This window comes from Branchiostoma floridae, chromosome 18, assembly GCF_000003815.2.
Source record: "Branchiostoma floridae strain S238N-H82 chromosome 18, Bfl_VNyyK, whole genome shotgun sequence".
NCBI classification, from domain to species: Eukaryota; Metazoa; Chordata; class Leptocardii; order Amphioxiformes; family Branchiostomatidae; genus Branchiostoma; species Branchiostoma floridae.
This window is the reverse complement of record NC_049996.1, coordinates 1,909,053-1,930,733: the sequence shown is the minus strand read 5'-3', so window position 1 is coordinate 1,930,733 and position 21,681 is coordinate 1,909,053. Positions and strand designations below refer to the sequence as shown.

The 21,681-nt window shown below is 39.6% G+C and overlaps 1 protein-coding gene across 1 annotated transcript in view; it reads left to right on the top strand.

The window, feature by feature from the left end:
• LOC118405902 (low-density lipoprotein receptor-related protein 1-like) overlaps positions 1-21,681 on the top strand; it is a 128,174-nt gene that overhangs the window by 32,567 nt on the left and 73,926 nt on the right. The window contains exons 2-21 of the mRNA XM_035805731.1: positions 196-342; positions 2,103-2,225; positions 4,022-4,036; positions 5,263-5,424; positions 5,838-5,960; positions 7,250-7,378; positions 8,166-8,314; positions 9,357-9,456; positions 9,873-10,035; positions 10,609-10,831; positions 11,363-11,540; positions 11,969-12,088; positions 12,847-13,083; positions 13,756-13,791; positions 15,949-16,120; positions 16,766-16,994; positions 18,473-18,665; positions 19,602-19,727; positions 20,342-20,482; positions 20,900-21,022. Coding sequence (XP_035661624.1) covers positions 196-342; positions 2,103-2,225; positions 4,022-4,036; positions 5,263-5,424; positions 5,838-5,960; positions 7,250-7,378; positions 8,166-8,314; positions 9,357-9,456; positions 9,873-10,035; positions 10,609-10,831; positions 11,363-11,540; positions 11,969-12,088; positions 12,847-13,083; positions 13,756-13,791; positions 15,949-16,120; positions 16,766-16,994; positions 18,473-18,665; positions 19,602-19,727; positions 20,342-20,482; positions 20,900-21,022 — 2,889 coding nt within the window. The remainder of the gene's footprint in view (positions 1-195; positions 343-2,102; positions 2,226-4,021; positions 4,037-5,262; positions 5,425-5,837; positions 5,961-7,249; positions 7,379-8,165; positions 8,315-9,356; positions 9,457-9,872; positions 10,036-10,608; positions 10,832-11,362; positions 11,541-11,968; positions 12,089-12,846; positions 13,084-13,755; positions 13,792-15,948; positions 16,121-16,765; positions 16,995-18,472; positions 18,666-19,601; positions 19,728-20,341; positions 20,483-20,899; positions 21,023-21,681) is intronic.

The following is a 21,681-nucleotide window of genomic DNA, read 5'->3' as shown; positions in this document are numbered from 1 at the left end:
CATTTGCCAGGGCATTTTGTGCAATTATCCGGATGTTGTTGCACAACAAAGCAAAGTTATTCAGCTGGACCGCACCACCAAGGGTTTGGATTCTGTGCAATTACCAGAAGTGTGCGATTATCCGTTGTGCAATTAATTGGCTTCTACTAGGTTTTGTCGCAATTCCTGATCAGGTTCCTTCCTGACCCCTTTCAGACCCTCTAGCACAGCCCGAGCCCGGGACATGTCGGACTAACCAGTTTCAGTGCGAGAACAAGCGTTGCATCCCCGCCGGGTGGGTTTGCGACGACGATTACGACTGTAACAATGGCGACGGCGACCACAGCGATGAGACGGACTGCCGTGAGTGGGCTCTGGTTGGCTGTCTGGCGGCCCTTGGTCTCCAGCTCCCGAGTTTTAAACCCCGTCCCTTGTGTGGTTCTAATCTTTGTGTTTTCCTTACATCAACTCATACTCATGACTGATTTTGTTCCCTTTGTCCTTCAACTGGGTGCAGAAAGAGTCTTCTTTTGAAGTGAAAAAAAAATTCAATAATGTAGACATCAGATCAAAATGTTACAAGTATGAGTTTTAACCTTCTTTAGAATATGAATTGTTTACTCTAACAGTGGATGATCAAAAGTTGTCTCCTTGTTTTTGTTTTGTCAGAATATAAAGAAATTTCATTAGCTTTAATTCTGATTCAACTTTTTACACATTTGGAGCATGCATAGTCCACTGGTTAGCAACCTTGCATCTGGACCAAGAGTTTAAAAATTTGAATATCACCTGTCATGCATGCTACTGGAAAGGGTTGCAGTACAGGACATGGTCCATTGTTTTTAGTTCTTGTCAAAAACTGTAAAAGAGCTAGGAAAATTTGTTAGGTACAATGAACATGTAAATCTGTACATAGCATCTGTCTTCTCTGTACGAAGTTTACGGTGGAAGTTTACCTCTTCAGTGAGCTAAACTTGGTCAAGTTCAACTTCACGGTCAATTTTTTCCACACAATCGAGAACGTCCTTTCTGCACCCTACAGTTGAAAATGAAGCAGTTTCGCCTGTAACTGTCCCCTACCTTGTTTTAACTGACGTTAAACCTTTCATTTTTAACTTTCAGCATTTTACTACTATCTTCATGAAGAAATAAAGCAAGGAGCATGATTATACAGTATATTAAAGACAATACTTTTCAATGATTGTTTTTGACTGATTGTATTTTGTTTCCTAACATTTTCCTAACAGCATTTGTTAGTTTTAACAAAATTTTGTTGTGTCTGTTTCTTGCTGCTATAAATTTTCAGCATGGCAGCATGTTTAGGAACTGAACTGTCCAAGATTATGTTTTGCTAAAACAGGGCATGCAAAACGTCCAACAAAGTTGACTTGTGTTTTTTCCAAATATCGTTTACATGTATGTTTTCTTACCAAACGTTATAACATCATTTTATTGAAAGCATTACTAACATAGTTTGTATTTTGTTATGCTAACCTCCCCAATTTGTGTAGCACTTAGTAACTCATTAAGGACATTACACTGTGTACAGTTTGTATGGTATTTATATCTAATACCGATTAGCAAAGGAAGTCAGAGAACATTGTCATTAGGATTGTACCACTTTTTGAAAGGGTTAAAACACATCCTCAAAGTCAAACAATCTTTTTTCACATTTTGCTCAAAGGAAATTGTGAATAAAAAATGGAATTGGTATTGCCTATAACTACTTTTTAAAGTTACAAAGTTTTGCAAAATGGTGCAAACCAGCTTTTCACAACTGCAAATTTATGATCATTGTGCATTGGCTTTTAATTTAGTGGCAGTACTGTGATTTCATATGGTCATATTGTATGGAAATTGAGAATATGACATTCTGGAACCCACCATTTTGTTTCGCTGGTCTGGACCTCATACGCAAACATGTCGCATATCAGTTTGACCTCAAGGGAAAATTGGCAAAAATTTGCGCTTTCCTGGCACAATTTGGCACAGTCCATTGAGATACCCTTTCAACTGATTCAGAAATAGTTTGTTCCAAAGTTGTTGTGATCCAGTCATTTTGAAGAATACCATGTTGTTCCTCTGGGTTCACGTTCTGTTTTTGTCTTGTTTGTGTACTACAGCGGATAAGACGTGCGGACCGGGGCAGTTTGCGTGCTTGGATGGTTTAACGTGTATCACCAAAGGTTGGCGCTGTGACGGAGAGGAAGACTGTACAGATGGCAGCGACGAATCGCCAGAAATCTGTAAGTAAACGATTGTCGTAGTTTTATTGTCCACATTTTGCATGCTATCTTGTGAAATTGCCACTCAAGAGTCTTTGACATACTGTCAAGCTTCTTGAGCGGTAGTCCATGAATTTAGATGCCTTGATGATACGTATAATAATGTATAAATGTACATGATGGAAAAGAGTTCAGTTTTTATTGGCAACATATCGGATTGTATTTGTGTCATTGTAAGAGGCTTTTGAGTAGATTTCAAAATGTGGACTTTATTTACAATAAACAAATTTGTTAACTTAAATCAGCAGTTCTTCCTGCAAAGTCAAATATTGATTCATAAATTGTTCATGATTATGATTAATTACTATGATGATATATGCATTGATATTGATTTTGCTTGTGTAATTGAAAATGCATGTCCAATTTTTTTCCAGAGAACGGTGCCCTATGATAGGCCATAGCAATTTTACATTTTGGTTCTCGGATTTGAAAAAAAATATTACTGAACTTGAAATTAATAAAGATCATAAGGGGTCTGAGGGGAAAGCCTGTAACACAGTTTCAAGATATGATTATTGATAAATGCTCTATTTTTGGTCTTGACTGTTTGCAAAACTTTGCCAATATAATATCTGAAAACGCAGAAAATAAATTGTTGTTGCTGTGACAACAAAAAAGATTTTCCAATAAATCAATAGTTCTGTCTCTCACCATCTCTTTTCTTCACGACCTCACCAAGTTCAAGGTTGATCTGGAAATCCCGTCTTCCTCGGCTTTGACGTCAGTTTGAGATCTCACCGGATTTGTAGGGACAGGTCTTCCGTTATGTTTACCTCGAAAGAAATCCCTTCAAAATCCCCTTTCCTCTTGTTGGTCTCATGTACCAATCAAATAAACTGTGAAGGAAGGGAAAGAGAAATTTCAGAGGTGTAATAAGTGGCCTTTATAGATGGGATGAATGAAAAATTGCCACTGTGTATATTTGCTGGAAACAAAATTGAGTATTAAAATGACTCTACTCTTCTGTAAAAGACAAAATACTTGATACTATTTATTTTAGTCAAGACATCAATTTCAGATTTTCTGTGTGACTCCTGTCTTATGCTTTTGTTAAGATTTGTCAAAACTGTTTATTGTTGAAGAGCCTACCAAGTAGAAGTGTCTTGTAGTGATGTTACTACATGTGTATGTTGTTTATTTGTCAGAAATAGCTAGAATGCTTTAAATGTTATTGTGTTGTTCAGCTTGGTAGCATTCTCCAATGTAGAGCCTCATCTTGTACGATATACAACCATGTACCTTAGTGAGGCTCTGTTAAACTGGGTTGAATTTTCCACATTTGTGGGCGTGGCATCAGCCAATCAGAGTATCGCTTTACCTAAAGAAAACATTAAGACAATTCTCTGATTGGCTGATAGCAGGTGAAAGACCATGCCCACAAAAGTGGAATCTCAGCCTAGTTTACCAAACCTCTCCAAAGTATATTGTATAGGCCACAGACCAGACTCTGCATATAAGAATGGCTTGATAGCTACATAGATGTAGCATAGGATAGACAGCCAGATGAAAGAGTATATTATTAGTCTTACCATTGAGTAGTCAAACCTCTTAGTTCAGACTTCCTGCCTTGCCCCCCCCTCCTAGATCACCTTGATAGCTGCTAGCCCGTTTTGCGTTGCGAGATTATTCTCTGTAACAGTTTTTTTTTTACTAACCGTGAACGTTTGTCTACAATAGTAGCATCATGGTGTGTGCGTACGTTTGGACCCAACTTCTTCTTTGCCTTCTCATTCCTTCTACCTATCCTGGATCCATAGGTACCTCGGGCGTGGGTAAGGTGTCATCTTCCTATTGAGAGATTGTCGGAGGTTGAAAGTAGCAAGTTGTAGGACTTGTTCTAATTCTGGGCTGTTTCCAGGACCCTTTACTTTGTTCTGGGACAGAAATTTGATCGTTGGGACAGACCAAAATTTCATCTAAAAATGTTAACTTCTTGACAGGAAATTCATGAAAATGTAGTGTCGTATAAACGGTCTAAAACAAAAATCTAAAACAATGGTTCCCAAAGAAGGGTTCAAAATCAGGAAAGAATGAACAAGTCCAAGCTATTTTCAGCCTCTTGACACCTTCTGTCAACCTAAACTATTACTGTAACTATATCTTATCAAAATGATTTTTTTTATTTCTTAAGCTTATTCGGTGCTTTCTGATCTTTGTAACCTTATTGATATGATTTACCTATCTTTGATTTATTTTGTTTTGATATGATTGTGCTTTATGTTTCTTTTGTGCTGCACGTAGTCTAGTTTTTCTTATGTTGTAGGAATGTGTAACTGTTAGTTTAGAAGTGTCTTCTTATTGTTTAGAAGTGTCTTGCAAATTTGTTAGCTAGTTTACAAGTGTCTCTCCTATTGTTATTAGAACCTTTATGTGTGTAAAATTTAAAAGAGTAATCTTCCTTTACATGTAAAAGAAGAAATCTTTATTTTAAAAGATTAATAATGCAAAATTTAACAATGACATAAAACTAGCTGAGGGATAGTTAGAGTTCCTGCCCACAAAAGTGGGAACCTCAGCCTGGTTTATTAGAGACTCCCTATGGTTTTGTTGATCCAAATAAAGTCAAGCTTATATGTATTGTAGGCCACATAGGAGAATGGTTGCTTTGATCATTTCGAATAAATGGCCACATTGGGCATTTTCGGCCAGAGTATGGCTATTAGTATTACTAGGGCTTTGGGCAATTTTAAGCAGCACATGCGTTGGAATCTAAACCTCTGTGTACCAAAAAGGTAAAAACACAATAACTTAGATTTCTGGTATGAAACACTCAGCCTAATCCAACTTGTGAATGGGTTGATTTTCTGCAAAAAATATGGTCGACACTCTGTGATTCGGCGAGCTCCAGCTTATGTAAAAATTTGGCCAGCGTTCAAATTTTGACGAAGACTTAATGCGGAGTTGGTCACTAATACTTACAGGCTGTACATGCACATTCTTGCTTTCCAAATAATAAACTGAACTAATTGTATGTTGTAATGTGATTTGTTCTTGGTAGGTCCAGAGTTGCAGAACTACCAGTGTCCAGCCAACCACTACCGCTGTATACAGCAGTGTCCGGAGGGTGGACGATGTACGGACACCTGTGTCCACTTTGACGTGCTGTGTGACAACAAGCCGGACTGTCCCAGTGGTGATGACGAGGGACCACATTGTACCTGTGAGTTGGCTCTTTTTCTTGCTTATGTTTTATGTGTGGTACCAATGATTTGGCTATAATGGGACATGTAGCAAAACAGTTTTCTTAAAGTGGTTAAAGTGGTTGACGGAGTGATGTCACAAGATTGTAAAATATTGAATTATGTATAAAATTACAAAAATAAGATGCAAGATACCCAAAAAATGCACTTAATCTCTCACAGTCACACACTTACACACACTACAGATGCAGACATGATCGCACACACACACACACACACATGCAAAGATAGGAAAAGAGAGACAACAAGGAAGAAATTGAGATACACAGAGACAAATAGACACTGTTTTCTCTACCTTTTAATTAATAACTATACTCAGATCTTGGTTGATATTGGCCAAGTCTAGTTTCCTGTACTGTGTGTATGATTTCAGCATTACCCCGACTGTGTGCCAATGGGAGGGGAGACTGCGAAGAAGCGTGTACTGTGTCGCGAGAGGGCCGAGTTTGTTTCTGCAGAAACGGTTACGTAGTGAGCCCTGACAGAACATGTAAAGGTCAGTATATGTAGAGCACTAACATTGTAGACAGAACATCTGTATAAGACCTTCCACCCATTGTTTAGAAGCTCATCTTAAAGGGGCATTCCACTCCAGAAGGGAGTGTTATTTTCCAATAGATAATGTATCAATGAATACATGATCAGCCAACCTTTTGTGGAATTCCACTTGTGGTGAATTATGCAATGTGTGTTTGTAAAACAATATAGCACTCACTAAACCCATGCAAACCCTACCCATGTATTCCCTATACGTGTAGACACTTCCTTTATCGTGAAAATTTTCGGCATAAATGAGGGGCGCTTAGCACACCAAGAAGGTCAATTGTTCACAAGATATCAAAGAACATATATCAGACGTGTTTTGCTTAGCGCCCCTGAAATTAGCTTTGTATCTTAAGTCAGGCGTTGTCAGGCACATTGTATTCAGCCATAGGCAGAGATTTATTTGATTTAATTAGAGGGTACTCTGGGAGTTTTGAAGAAGACTGAATGTTTTTAATGCGCGTGGGGCTAATGGGTTCTCTATCATATAATGGTACGTAGCATACATTTGTCACTTCTATAATTAATATCTATCGGAAAATAACAATCCCGTCTGGAGTTGAATGCCCCTTTAATTTGCCATGTAAAATTTGTCATTCTTAGCCTAGCTTAGCCTACATTTTCATAAATTTGTGCCAATTTTTTTTCGGCCCAACAAGCAAATTTCTGTCGTGAGACAGAAAATGACGGGTCCTGGAGACATGCAACTAGGGATGTGTACCGGTACACTGTACCGATACAGTACCGGTACAATCAATTAGGTACAGATACAAAAATACCGGAACCCTGGTGTACCGGTACTGGACCTGTATCTAATTAGTGCAAGCCAGGCAGAATAACAGGTCAGGAGATGGCCACTTTGACAGATAAAATTACTGTGAAATCACCATAGCAGTCTCTGAGCCCCAGTGAGGGAAAAGCAACAAGGGTCAAATTTTTGTTGCATCATGTGTCTACCATAATAAACACGTTTTTATTGGTTCAAACATGCTTCTACCCTTTTTAATACATTGTTTTGCCATTATAACATAATATAACATAATATTATGATATGATATTCAATGCCATGCATTTAGGTCCGGACTCATTAGGTCCGGACCTGTACCTAAATCTCTGGATTCGAATCCGGACCTGTACCTAAACGTGGGTTTAGGTACGCATCCCTACATGCAACCCTGTGCTTGAGTAACTGCATTTTAGCATATCGATATCTAACCTTCTTTTATGCATTGCATTTTGCAGATCTGAATGAGTGCAAGCTCCCAGGTTACTGTGACCAGCACTGTGAGAATACTGTGGGATCTTACACCTGCTCCTGTGCACCTGGGTACACCTTACAGTCTGACAAGAAAACCTGCAAGGCTCAAAACAGTAAGATACAGTCCAGCATGCTATACACACTGTAATTCCTGATTTTTTCAATGTACTGTTATGTTCACAGTTTTCACGGTGACGACTGTAACATGAACTTATCATTACTGATAACAAATAATTCACAGGCTTTTTTTTATGTGCACTTGCTGCGACAGTGAACATTTAGTTCCGAGAACAAGTTAAATTTTCTCAGACCGTGAAAGTTTGGTACCAAGAAGACAAAGTGAATTACAGCAATGCGATATTGTAAGGTCTACATACAAGTACTTTTTCTAAATTTAACACTCATTATTGGTTTGAGTTTGATGGATTCATTTAATTTTTTTAAAAAGTCAAATCAAAGATAACTATATACAAAAGCCTACTGGTATTGACCTTTTGGGCACCTCAGAAGATCTGACATCCAACCAGTTTTCTCCAACCTTCCCGGTTATCTATTTTCCTTACTGTTTGACTTAGTGTCATGTCTGTCCATTCTATGATGTCATGCCCCCATCTTTCCAGTTGCCTATGCCCCTTTCTTCTTCCCTGGACGGTTCACTGTATGATAGTTTTAGTTAGTCCCGATGACTTGACACATGGCCTTGCCACTTCAGTTTTCTTTTCTTTACTGTGGTTCTGAGGTCTTCTTATGGACTGATGATCTGCTTAACTTGGAGAAACAATGACTAGTGTCATGTGTTTTTCAATCATACACCCCTCCAATGCTTAAGTTCTGCTTCATTTTCATACAGTCACCTTCTGACTTATAATTACTTTCTTGTCTTTTGTTCCCAACCTCTAGGCAACAGTGCAGTATTGGTGGTCGCCAACCGACAAAAATTGGATATGCTCAACCTGAATGGTACCGCCATACCTGGCAAGGAACTTCTCACAACTGGAGCAATGGCCATGGATATCTCTCTTGTGGATCAGAAAATATGCTGGGTCCAGGTAGGGCTTTTTCAACAACATGTATCATAATGGTATTATTACTGCATTTGATTAAATGAAGAAGAAAAAGGGAAGACAGTGATAGTAACTTTGACATTAAGTGTTTCGTTGTTTCTATGGCTTGCCCATCATGTTAGTTGCCTGCTGTGTTAAGCTAGTGATTCAGTATACATAAACAGAATCAATACAGATGGTAGTGACTTGCTGGTAGGTTATAAAACTGTGGTTAGTTTCTTTCTTATTTGTTTGTTGCAGAAAGACATGACCCGCATATATAGGTAGTTAGGGGCTGTCTGAAATCTAATGCCTCTGTCACACAAACAGTGTAGCCGACCATGGCCTCCCAATCTTTCACAGACCATGGTTAGGAGTCAGGTCATTTGAGGTCGGGAATCGGTTGGCAATAGGGCTGGGTACTGGTACAGCATAAAAAAAAAACGGTTTATCTCATTGGATCGGTCCAGAAAACCCGAACCTGAAAAAATTATCGTGGATCGGATGTTGGACCTATTAGAAAATTAACGGATTATTTGATCAGGCATTCACACGTTTTGGCGCTTGCAGGTGGAAGAAAATAACAAGAGCGAAGCAGATAAGTTTGTAGTCATTTCTAGTCAATGTGAGTCTAATACTCAACCTAACAGACTTCTTTGTAGTGAAATGGACCATTGGTATGAGTCATTCTGAATCAGGTCCAGGTTCAGGTCCGGACCTGGACCTGATCCTCTGGACCTGAACCGGACCTGGACCTGAATTTTCTGTACTGGTACCTATCCCTAGTTGGCAAGTTTGCCTACTAGTCTTAAAATACAGTCTGGGCCAGCCATCTATGAATTTCAGTGGCGAGTACTCGGGAAAGTTATATTTTTCTTGGATGTGATCAAAGAACAAACTGGAGTTAAAATAGGATGGATTTCTGGCTAATGCCAATGCCAACATTGGTTGCGTGCAAAGTTGTTGGGAGGGAGGTTCTGAATATGTGACAGGTTCTAAGGCTTGTTTCTACATGTGGATAAAGTGCAGTTTGTTTCTTTTCTGCTAGGTGGAGGAAGAAGTGTCCAAGAGTAGCTTGCGCTGTGTTCAGAGGAGTAACTTTACCCAGGCTGGAGCACAGGTGCAAAGACTGACTTCAAGTGTTCACCGTGAGTATAGAACTTGCAGCTTAATTTTGTAATCTTTTAACAGATTTAAACTTTGGACAGTTGATGTTAGAAAGTGTTGTACTTTTTTGTTCACTTTATTCATATACTTGTATATCTGTATGGTATTTACAATATGTTGTTGAAAATACCATTGCCCTGATGCATTTCATTATTACATTGTATAAAAATGTATCTGTTAAGTGTTATATCACATTGGCCAAAATCTAAACAAAAGAAAAAAAGATATAAGAGAGACCCTACCATTAAAGTGAATCCCAATTTTTTCAGGATCATAATCTGAAACACAACACACACTCTGAGGTTATTAAAAAAAGAGGAAACCTGGCAACATCATAAGATTATGGGGCTCTTGATACACTTATGTTTTTACAATATTCTATTTTGATATTTTTCAGACGTTGAACAGATGGCATATGATTGGATGACCGGGAACATGTACTTCACGGATGACGAAGCGGACCGAGTCTTTGCGTGCGACAAACAGGGACGAGTCTGTGTGACCGTGATCGAAGACAGAATCGCTAACCCACGAGGCATTGCACTGGACCCCACCAGGGGGTAAGAACAGTTGTAGAAGCTTCTTAAGTCTATGTTAAAGTAGTTAAAAAAACCTAGACATGCATAGACTGTTTGGCAAAGTCTTATATTTGCAATGATTGATGCTTTCATTGAATTGTTTCCTAATTTCAATGCCCTCGCATTTGCCCTCTTCAACATAAGTGAAATCCAATGGAGTTTGTTACAGAGTATTGTTTTTGGTGTGTTTGTTTGTCCTGGTGTGTGTGCAAGTTTGTGTTCCAAGTTAGCAAAGTGAGAGGCAGAAAATGGTGTAGCTGGAGACTTGCAGCATTGCCAGTTTGGCCCGGGTCCAAAGTTGTTGCATCAGGCTTTGTCACAGAGTCCAAAGTCTCGCAGAAAGGCAAAAAAATGCATGGACAGCATTGTAGAGAAATTCTTAGATTAAAAAAAAAACAGAAATGCACAAAACTCATTACTTGATCTGATCCTAGATTTTTTGTTATTTCTTGCAAGACCTGTAATGTGTACTACTAGTCCATTGAGCTGTCCTCTCTTTAAGAAAGAGAAGAATTACACTACAGAAGTTAGATTTTTCCTGTTTTTTTTTTCCAGATTGATGTTCCTCTCTGACTATGGCTCCACACCAAGGATCGAGAAAGCACACATGGATGGCACCAACCGATCCCAGATCGTCACAAGCAAGATTGTCCTTCCCCACGGGATAGCCCTGGACATTGTGACAGAGACAGTGTACTGGGTTGATGCCTATCTCAACTACATCGAGAGTGTTGACTACAATGGATACAACAGGAGAACAATTGCTCATGGACCAATGGTAAGTTTTAGTGAAGCTACCTTCACCAAGAACGTTAATATGTTTTTGGTTGTCTATTAGTGTTTCTGGACAGCATATCTCAAATAGTTGTTGAAAGATCTTAATGATTTGAATGATATTTGGTAGGTGAGTAGCGTTTGGGAAAATGAATGTCATGTTCGATTGTGGGAATTCAAGCATCTTTCTTTCCTTGTATGGTACATAACTATTTGCTGTTTCAAGAGAGTTTTAACCTTCATCCTACTAAAGTAGCTCTTTGTCATAAAATTTGTGTGTTATGGGGTTATGCAGTAGGAAAAAGGTTAAAGTTGAATCAAACTGAAAAGAATATGCAAAACCCTCTTGACATTATTGCAGGAGAAATTGCCATCAAAAGTAAGAAAAATAAGACTGGTTTTGAAAAAGCTGAAGTTTGCGTCACTTAGTGAACGTGTTGCATGATATGTTCATTGGTGGACATGAAGAAAACTGGACAATAATAGAAAAGAAATTGTAGACACTGAATCTTGCAATTCTCTGTCACATCTCTAGGTGGAGCACCTGTACGGTATCACAGTGTTTGAGCAGTACCTGTATGCCACTGACTGGCACGAGGACACCATCATCCGTGTGGATCGCTGGAACACCTCGGCTCCCATTGTCACTCTTGCCAGGGACTTTAACCATGCTGGCTCTATCAAAGTGTTCCACCCAGTAGTGCAGCCAATCAGTAAGTATTAGCCATTTTTAAAAAAGGATTTGTCAGTTTGTCCTGATTTAGAGCATGAAGGCAGAGTAAGTGAAAAATGTCTGTTTAGAGCAGTGATTTATGAAGTACTTTATGAAAGTATCTTATAGGCTTACATAACAACTGTTAAGTGCCTGAAGATTGCTGAACAAATTTTGTGGACAAGAAAGAAGTTTTTTTGGCATTCTGTGTATTTTGTTGTCTTTCAAGTTATACTTTTATGTTGTATTGTGTATGAAACTATGATGTTAAAATTATGAAGTTAGTGATCACAGAAATTCAATTTTGGCTACTCAACAGTCGCTCAGCAGTTTCTGCCTAGCAGACAGTGGGCCTTACTAAGTTTATTTTCTTTCATGATATATACCAATTCTGTGATTTTTATAGAAATTGCATTTGTTTCCCTTCAGCTGACCATGCCTGTAGGAATAGCGAGTGTCAGGACATCTGTCTGTTGGCTGGAAGTAAGGACGCCAAAATCTGTAGATGTCGACCTGGGTTCACCCTGAAGCCTGATGGAAAATGTGAAGGTAAGACACCAAAGAAATGGTAGAATTTTTTTTTTTACAGTAGTTGTGTTGGTAAGAATAATCATCATGTACTTCTGGGTTATCATTGATGAAAGTAGTTCAGTGGAATTTGTCATGCACATTTGAACACTTTTTGTCTTACATGAATCATTCTGTAGAATTGCATGGAGGTTGAATTCTTTGTGGAACCTTATTGTAATATCTTTTCTCACAAAGTCTTTTGGCATAATAGAAAAAAAAATCACTGTTTTTGTTTTGATTAAAAAAGCAACTCCAACATGCATAGTCCAGTGGTAAACGACCCATGGCTGGATAGAGTTCAAATCATTCGCCATGCACACCACTGGAAAGGGTTGCACTTTCCTTATTAGGACAGTATGTTAAGCCGTGGTCCATTGTTCATTGTGTAAAGAGCTTGAGGAATTTCCCTGGTAAATTGAACCTCTAAATTTTTATCTATTTGTGTTGGACTTCTCTGTCATGACCAGTGGAAGAATAACTCTATTCTGGTTTGAGATCATTTACTGTAAATGCAGAAAATTTCGCAGTGGTTTAATGTTCGCAGTTTTCACGGGGGCCGCTTCACCGCAAATTTAAAATCACCGCAAACATTTTTCATGGCAGTGAGAGACTTAAGTGCATGGTGTTACCGCGAAATTAAAACCACTGCGAAAAGTCCATTTTCCCACTACCGCGAAATTAAATCCCTGCGAAATTAGATGCATTTACAGTACACTTTTTACGCTTTTACTTTTCAGCCTCCACAGATGACACGTTCCTGATTTACAGTAAGAGTCGGCCGGGCGTCATCAAGGGAATCTCGCTCACGCCAGACGACTACACTGACAAGATGGTCCCCATCGAACACCTGGACAACCCACGTGCCTTCGACTACCACGCCGCGACGTCCTACGTCTACTTCTCGGACCCGACCCAGTTCAGGATCGGTCGGCAAAAGATCACCGGAGAAGGCCACCAGATTCTGGTGAACTCCAGTAAGTCTTTTCATTTCACTTCCTTCTTTTTGTACTGGTCTGTGATTGTAGGTTAATGAAAGTGAAAGGGAAGGAAAGGTCACATTCGTCGTAGGTTGTTCTACGGTTTTACGTTGTAGAATTTTGAAGCAGGCTGTGACAGAATGATCCAAGACAGTTTTTTTCCGCAACAAAACAGCTAGATTTTTCACGACACTTGCACAACTGCACCAGCAGTGCCCCAAATTTGCTTTCATATGACGATTGTACCACCTATGTGACCAGGCCCTATAGGCTTTATGCTAAGACAGTCTAGATCTGTCCAAAATGATTGTAATATATGACATGAACATCATGATCTTCGCGAGACTGTACACTAATTTGGCTAGCCCTTTGATAAGTCTTGTGGTAGATAGCAAGTTTATAAATCAAACTTAGAAATAGTTTATATACCTTGGCATGTCTTACATATTAGGATCATACAACAAGCATTCAGCTACATGACTATACAAAATGTTGTTTCATGGATGGTAGCTTTAATGGTTGTGAAAGTGTGCAAGAAAGAGTGACGTTTGCAGTGGGCTTGCTGGTTGCAGACATGCCGTATGTATCTCTAGAACCCGTGTGTGAGGTAGGAAAATGGTCACTTTGAAGCTTCTAGTAATTAAGAACTGACCGTCCTTGTTCTTGCAGCGTTTTACAATGAGGACGGTGATTTCGTGAAGGGTGGTAAGTTTGAGTGAAGTTTTTGAGTGAAGAGCTGTTCATCTTTGTTTTAATCTTCACTGGTGTCTCTGGTTCTTTCAGAGTAAATATGCTCTCATTGCCTAAGCCTGATCTTGACCTGTTTCCATTAGGGTTAAAATCTGGGGGAAAATTTTTTTTGGAAGAAATGTCCTACATGTACATGTTTCTGCTTTTACAAATACCTTCAATATTTCTTAAACGTCAATTTCAATAATTCTGTTAACATTAAGAAACCAGAAGCAGAAACTATTTCAGAGATGTTGCCTTGATACAACATATATATCATGAAAGATGTTTGATTTTGATTTTTCATATCTCATTCACTGTGTGTCTTCACGCAGCTTTGCTTTCGGCACAATGTCTTTGTTTTTAACCCAAGTCAAGATTCTGAATGTTTCAAGAATATGGCTTAGAGTTGGAGATGTAGGCAGTATGTTTCAGCTTTAGCCTGGCATCCATCTTATTCTAGTTTTTTTCCCATGAAGATTGTCTATGTTCGTTCGTTTGTTCAGACACTTGTAGTGTTTATTGATTGGTATGTAGGGCAGCAAGTTTCCTTGCTGTTTCGGTATTAGGATATATTTTTACAGGAAGGGTTACTAGCCTTTCCCCTTTAACGTGCTCAAGGCACCTCCTCAACCAAGTGACCCCTATTTTGATCCCTCTGAAAGATGGGTGCAGCCCCAACTGAGATGCCAATACCAACTAAAGAAAACAGGGTCTTGCTAGTTACCAACCCACTGCAAGGCTGCTCCTAGTTGAGCTACAGCTACATGATATAGAATAGCCTAGCATCTGTTGAACAAAGAAATGGTTTGCACTTGAAGTTGAATATATGCCTAAAATATGGAATGGAGAGCTCTGATTGGCATGGCAACAGCTTTTACACAAGTATCCAAAAGTTTGATCCCCATTTCACTGCTTGGTAGAAATAATGATGCACGTAAAGACCAAAAGTTTCAGTAGAGACCAAAAGTTTCAGTAGAGACAGATGCTGGACTCTTCTGAAGATAGAAAAGTGCTCAGAGGAGGAAATAGGATGGGATGGATTCCAGGCTACTTCAGCTTGACATCTTTGTTTCCATGTGGTGTTTTGTAGGTGCTGTCTACAAGGAGTGCTGTGTGCTTTAATTGTTGTTGTATTACAAGGCTACATTTTGATTTGTGTGCTTGTAGGTTGGAGTGCTGAAGGTTCAGTGTGTGTTCTTCATGTGGACTGCCACTAGTACTGTCGTTGGTTTGCGGTGGTGCAATTTGTTTTGAGACTAACGAGAACATGATGATTACAATTTGTTTCAGGGCTGGAAGTACTCTGACTCCTGAACCCTGCATATTGCAGAAAATTTTAAATGCAGGAAATTTTCTTGATTCCAGGAAAATTTTCTAGATGCGTTGGAGGAAAATTTTACTAGATAACAGGAATATTTTCTAGATTGCTGGAGAATTTTCTAGATTGCAGAATTTTCTTGATTGCAGCAAAATTTTCTAGATTGCAGGGAAATTTTCTGGATTGCAGGAAAATTTTCTAGATTGCAGCAAAATTTTCTAGATTGCAACAAAATTTTCTAGATAGCACTTTTCTAAATTATTAAGACTAGTGTTGACAGCATGTGATTTTGCAGAGTAAAAATATCAGGCTAGGTATATTGAATCAAATTCAAGCCAAAGCTTGAGATCTAGATGGGTAGAAACAATGTCCTGTATTTGAAAAAGGTTTGATGAAGTTGCAAGTAAGATTTCTGGCAACTTGCAATATTGCAGGCAAGAGGAACAAGTACTTCGAGCCCTGATTGATATATTCACTGTGCCCATTGCTGTTATAAGTATGACATGTATGTATTCAAGTTCTTCTGCAGCATTGTATTTCAGCGACTCTTTAAGTATTCTTTCTTTCAGGCACCTCAAGAATTGCTTGCTCCTAGTTGAGCAAACATTTAGCAGCTTCTCGATTTCTATGCAAGAAAAATCCTTGTCACTTTTTTTCTGACATATCTGATTGCTTATTTCTCATTCTGCCTTGCTAACTAATTTCAGTATTCTAGGAAATGTTTTGGTTTTTTTTTTTTAAAGATCCAGTATATAGACTAAAATTGAAGGTGCTTTAGCAAGTGACATGATGATATGATTCATATTTCTCAGGTTTGAATAACTGTGAGGGTGTTGCCGTGGACTGGATCGGAGGTAACTTGTACTGGACTGATGACGGATTGAACACAATCAGCGTTTCGCGTCTTGACGGGACCCATCGTAAGACGTTGATTTCTGGCAACATGACCCATCCCAGGTCTATTGTTGTGGATCCCACCTCTGGGTATGTTTGTTTGTTTGTTTGTTTGTATTTCCTGTATTGTTACATTTCCAAACTGGGGGCCGGCCGGGCTGTTTGTGGAAACAAAAAATAGATATGTCCACTAGTAGTATTACGTAAAAATATTCACAAGTAATGTCCACGACTATTCTCTTTACATCTTGTATACTTTGCTGTCTTTTATATTATACTAATTTCATACTTTTCATAACCGAAAGCTGCCTGGCTGGGCCCCTGTTTGGAAATGTGAAGTAGGCCTTAGCTGTGTCATGGCCTAACACACCAGATTTGTAGTACAAGAGTACAAGCTGTATATCCGTACAGATTTATTGGATTCACTTATACTGGGAAGGACACCTATTCTTTTCAAAAAGTTTGGTGAGTTCTTAAATGTGCAAGAGGTGTAGCTCCCTTTATTTAACATTGATACATCTTTGGCCTAAGCCAAGGGATCAGTTCCTTACTGAAGCTAGGTACTCATTTACACTTGAGTCAAGTGAAGAAATTGGTGAAAAGTGCCTTTCCCAAGGGTACAACATTGTGTCCTGTCCGGGATTCGAACTCAGTACTTCCAAGTTTCGAGTCAACAACCCTAACCACTAGGCCAAAAGGCAAGCTGAAATTCAAAGTTACATCTTTATCTTACAGAATGATGTACTGGTCGGACTGGGTCGATGACATCACTGACGAGAGGTTTGCGAAGATCGAGCAGGCGTGGATGGACGGAACCAACCGTAAGGACCTTGTGAACAGGGAGAAGACCACCATCCTGTGGCCGAATGGTCTAGCCCTGGACCACTCCAGCAACAAACTCTACTGGGCTGATGCCTTCTATGACAAGATCATGATGGTGGACTTGACTAAAGGAGATGTTAAGGTGTGTTTGAGTTTATATCAGGGCTTTAGCCAGCTCGAAATTTTTTTCCGTCAGCAAATTACAATCGTCGCGAAAACCGCGAAAATTGATTAGAAGGACTGAACTGAGACCTTGAAAAACGGGTTTTAATGAGATTATCGTATGCGAAAGGGTGCCGACACACATTGTCAACAATCATAACAATAGCAAAACAAACAGTGTGTGGCTTTTCCGACCGTGGACAGCGTCCCCAAGCCGCCTGTAGCTTCCACCAAGGATTTTTGTCCGTCAAGGTTGACGGATTGGTTTTAAAATTTGTCCGTCAGACGCAGCAAATTTCCGTCAATTGACGGAAAAACGGACGCTGGCTAGACCCCTGGTTTATATTCACTTAAACCTGTTCAAGATGACCACTCAAGGGATTGATGAAATATGGTCTTTTTGGACAAGAGGTCACTACAGACAGGTTTCTCTGTGCCAGTGTCAATCGTGGGAAAAATGTCAAAAGGAGCACCGAAAAGTGACCACATTGGTCGAGTGGTCCATATGTAGAGGTGGTTACTTGTGAAGACTAGCTGACAGTTAGTGCGCACCCCTGTGTTAGGGACCATAGCAGCAGTATATTTATCAAATTCTGGATACCACCACTACTACTGCTACGACTACTACCGTTACTACAATTTGCGTCCTTGTCAAAAAGTGGTCAGATTGGCGAGGTTAATGTTGTCCTAATGTAGAGGTGGTCACTTGTCAAGACTAACAGGGCTCCTGTATCAGGGGCCCTAGCAGCCGTATATTATCAAACACTGGATACCGCTACCACTACTACTACTACCACCAATACTACAATTTGCGTCCTTAGTCACCTGAATGTCTTGCAGTCCAACAGTGGTTTTAGAATTCTCGTCACAATTAAAACATTATTGTTTTTGCACTGTTTATACATGTCACATTTTCTACCTTGAGTGATAATTTAAGACACTTCCTGGACTTCAAGAACATGTGCTCAGTATATAGACAAGTAGCAGATTTAAACAGGATTCTTAATGAGGGGTCATTGGAAAAAATCATATAATGGACCACTAATTTAAAGAGAAACCACAATGGCCTGGTTGTCCTAAATTATTTACAGGTAGTTGCTTTGACTGTAGAAGTTTAAAAAAATTTAAAGTTGCCCGTACATCTGTGTAGAAGCTTAGGGGTTGTGCCCATCTCCATTTCGAGTAGCCCTTGGGCCACACATGTGCAAGCCACTACAGCAGGGGGCTGGTCTGCTGGTAGTGATGTGTTTATAACTTCCATACTCTTTCTCATTAGTGCTGAGTGCTAAGCAGAGAATGCAGCATGTACCATTTTCCTTAGTATGACTCGGCCGGGGATCGAACTCACGACCTACCAAATGCAAGGCGAACACTCTACCCACTCGGCCATTGCACCAGCGACTGTAGAAGGCATGAATGAAAAATTTATTTGGTATTTTTGCCATTTTCCTTTTTCAGGTTGTGTACAAAGGAGACGTACTGATCCATCCATTTGGCCTGGCCCTGCACGAGAATCACATCTTCTGGACTGAGTTCCGTACGGGGGAGATCAAGATGTTAGACCTGAACAACAACAACAGCATCTCACACATCAAGTCTGATCAGGCTCCACTGTTCGAGATCAGGGTCTACAGTAAGAGTCTTCAAACTGGTAAGTTGTCAAGTTATAGCCATTTGTATCTGTATTGTTCAGTGAATAAAGAGACTCTTTTTACACAACCACGGCTTTAAGTACACCAACGTTTTGGTGACTGTCACCTTCTTCAGGACAATTCTGACTGGTTCACATGTTGTTGCAGTATACCGTAAACCAGTCAGAATTGCCCTGAGGAAGGAGACAGACAGTCACCGAAATGGACCTGAAAAAAATCAGATTATATCAGCAAGTGTTCACATGTTTTGGTGCTTACTGTTTCAAGAAAATATCAAGGGCGAACTAGAGTAGAGTTTATAGTCATTTCTATCTATCGTTGAAGAGGTTCATCAGTCACATATTTTTACAGTTACTATCAATTTTCTTCCAACAGTGACTGTTTATTAAAGGTAGAGAATGTACCTCAAAATTTTTGATGCCTATCAGCACATCTTGGACGCGGAGAATGATCCAGTCTCGATCTCGCTAAAGAATACGAGACTAGACCAGGCTTGCGTAGTTTCTCTCGCGAGATCGAGACTAGACCATTCTCCGCGTCCAAGATGATAGACATGGAAAATTTGGAGGTACGTTCTCTACCTTTAGTAAACAGTCACTGTTGGAAGAAAATTGATAGTAACCATTTCTATCTAGTTTCTACAGTCAAGCATTGTTCACAACAAGATAGGATTTTAAGACACCAGTGGGAGTTGGATACTCCACAAAACAGATTCCTTTCTTGACCATTGTTTTGAGTAATGCTCATTCACAAGTTTTCACAAACAATAACGAATAAGTTTAAGGTCATGACTTGGACCTGATCCTCTGGACCTGAACCGGACCTGCATTTTACTGGTACCCAACCCAACTACAGTACCTTTGTATGACTACCAGAAGTATGTCTTTAGGACTGTATAGTCTTGCGAACTTAAAGGTTTTTGTTTAATGTTCCAGGTTCGAATGCCTGTGCCTCCAACGATAACGTGTGTCCCTCCCTCTGCCTGATCACCCCTGGGAACAGGGCTGTGTGCAGCTGTCCTGATGGACAGGAGGTCATGCAGGATGGCAAGAACTGTGAAGGTGAGGTTCTACATAACACAACTGAATAGAATAGAACAGAACAATTACTGTAGAAGAAAGGATACAAAACAGAAAAAGAAGGATAGAGCAGCATTGTACCCATTCCAACTTTGTACCATGCTCCATGTTTCAAGCATAACATCTCCGTCTCTTAGATGTGTAGTATACTTACTGTAAATGCCTTTTGCAATGATGTAATAGAGAAAATGGAATATTTGCCTTGGTTTATGTTGTCAGGGTGCAATACTGTACGGTAATGGAAATGCTGGTTGTGAATTTATGATGATAATAATGATGATTGCTTTATTCACACAACAACAACAACATACAAAAGTACAAGCCTCCCAGCAGCCCAAAAGCTAGTGTACAATTATGGTTATGCCTTTTTTTTATGGTCATTGCAAAAACTATGAACAGAAAACCAGTGGGGAAATTAGAAATGGAAATAGAAACACCAAGCTCGAAACACACATACAGACCCACCCTCCCACACACATATTATGCATCCACACAAAGGATGAGCGTAAGGCAAGCAAGCCCAAATATACATACATATATGTTCACACAGGAAGTTCACATTTGTGCAAACTCTAATTTTACACTTTTTTTCACAGACATTGCCAACTACACATCATCCCCCCAGTGCAGCTCCACAGAGTTTGCGTGTGCCAGTGGACAGTGTATCCCTGAGCGGTGGAAGTGTGACGGGGACAGGGACTGTCATGATGGTTCTGATGAACTACCATCTGCATGCAGTAAGTACATCGTACAGTAGTATGTTTGACATATACTCTTGCTGTTCATGGCCATAATGGTCCCTTGCTAGCTACAGAGTTGCTACATTTTTCGTGTACGCAAACATCCCGACGGGGCTCTGGTTTAAAAATGTAGCCGTTGCATGAGAGCCCAACTGCCAATAAGGCCTTTACAAGGCTATGGGACTACCATACCTTTCACAATTGTAGGAGTTTAGAGTCAGCATACTGTGTTATTTCTCGATAAACATTTTTATTTTTCATGAACGCAAACGTCCTGGTTTGGAAATATGACTGTTGCGTGAGAGCCAAGTGCCAATAAGGCCTCTACAAGGCTATGCTACTACTTTAACCTTTCACAATTAAAGGAGGTTATAGTCAACCAGAATGACAATGTATTGGATTGTTCCATTCCAGCGGGCCACACGTGCCAGCCTAACCAGTTCAGGTGTAACAGCAGCAGGTGTATCCCTGACCGATGGGTGTGTGATGGAGACAAGGACTGTGGGGAGACCGGGGAGGATGAAATCGGCTGTAATGGTGAGTGCTACTTTTCTCAGTCAATGGAATATACTCACTTCATTTCATCCATTAAAATAGCCAATACAAAAATGAGATGTGGTACAACGTACATCAACACTTTTTATGATAAGCACTATCACTTATTGGTGTTGTATCAACTAGTATAATTTCTGTCCTGTGAAAAATGACCAAAACAAGTTCTAAAGTTAACTACCGAATAAACCACCGAGTGAGCGATGCAAACTGGTTTTATTTGGTAGTCATAGCAAAGAATCAGGCATTATGACATCTCAGTAAGGTCATTAATCCTTAAATATTACATTTTTAAGAGGTTACTTTCTGTGCAGGTGTGATATGTACAGTTCTTGCTTCGTATATGTTGAAGTATTCTTTATTGCACCATTCTGAACAATTTCAAAGAATTAAAGTTGGCCAAGATGTTTTCTCTAAAACAGATATCTTGTACTAGACAGTTGGACTTCCTTAACCTCATTTATTACTTAGTCCATTATATATACTTCAAGGTTGTAGTTCTGATTAGGGCTGGGTATCGGTACAGCGTACCGGTACAAAACCGGTTTTTCTTATTGGACCGGTCCAGAAAAACCGGACCTAAAAAAATTAGGTGGCCCGGATGTTGGACCGATTAGAAAATTAACAGATTATTTTATCAGGCA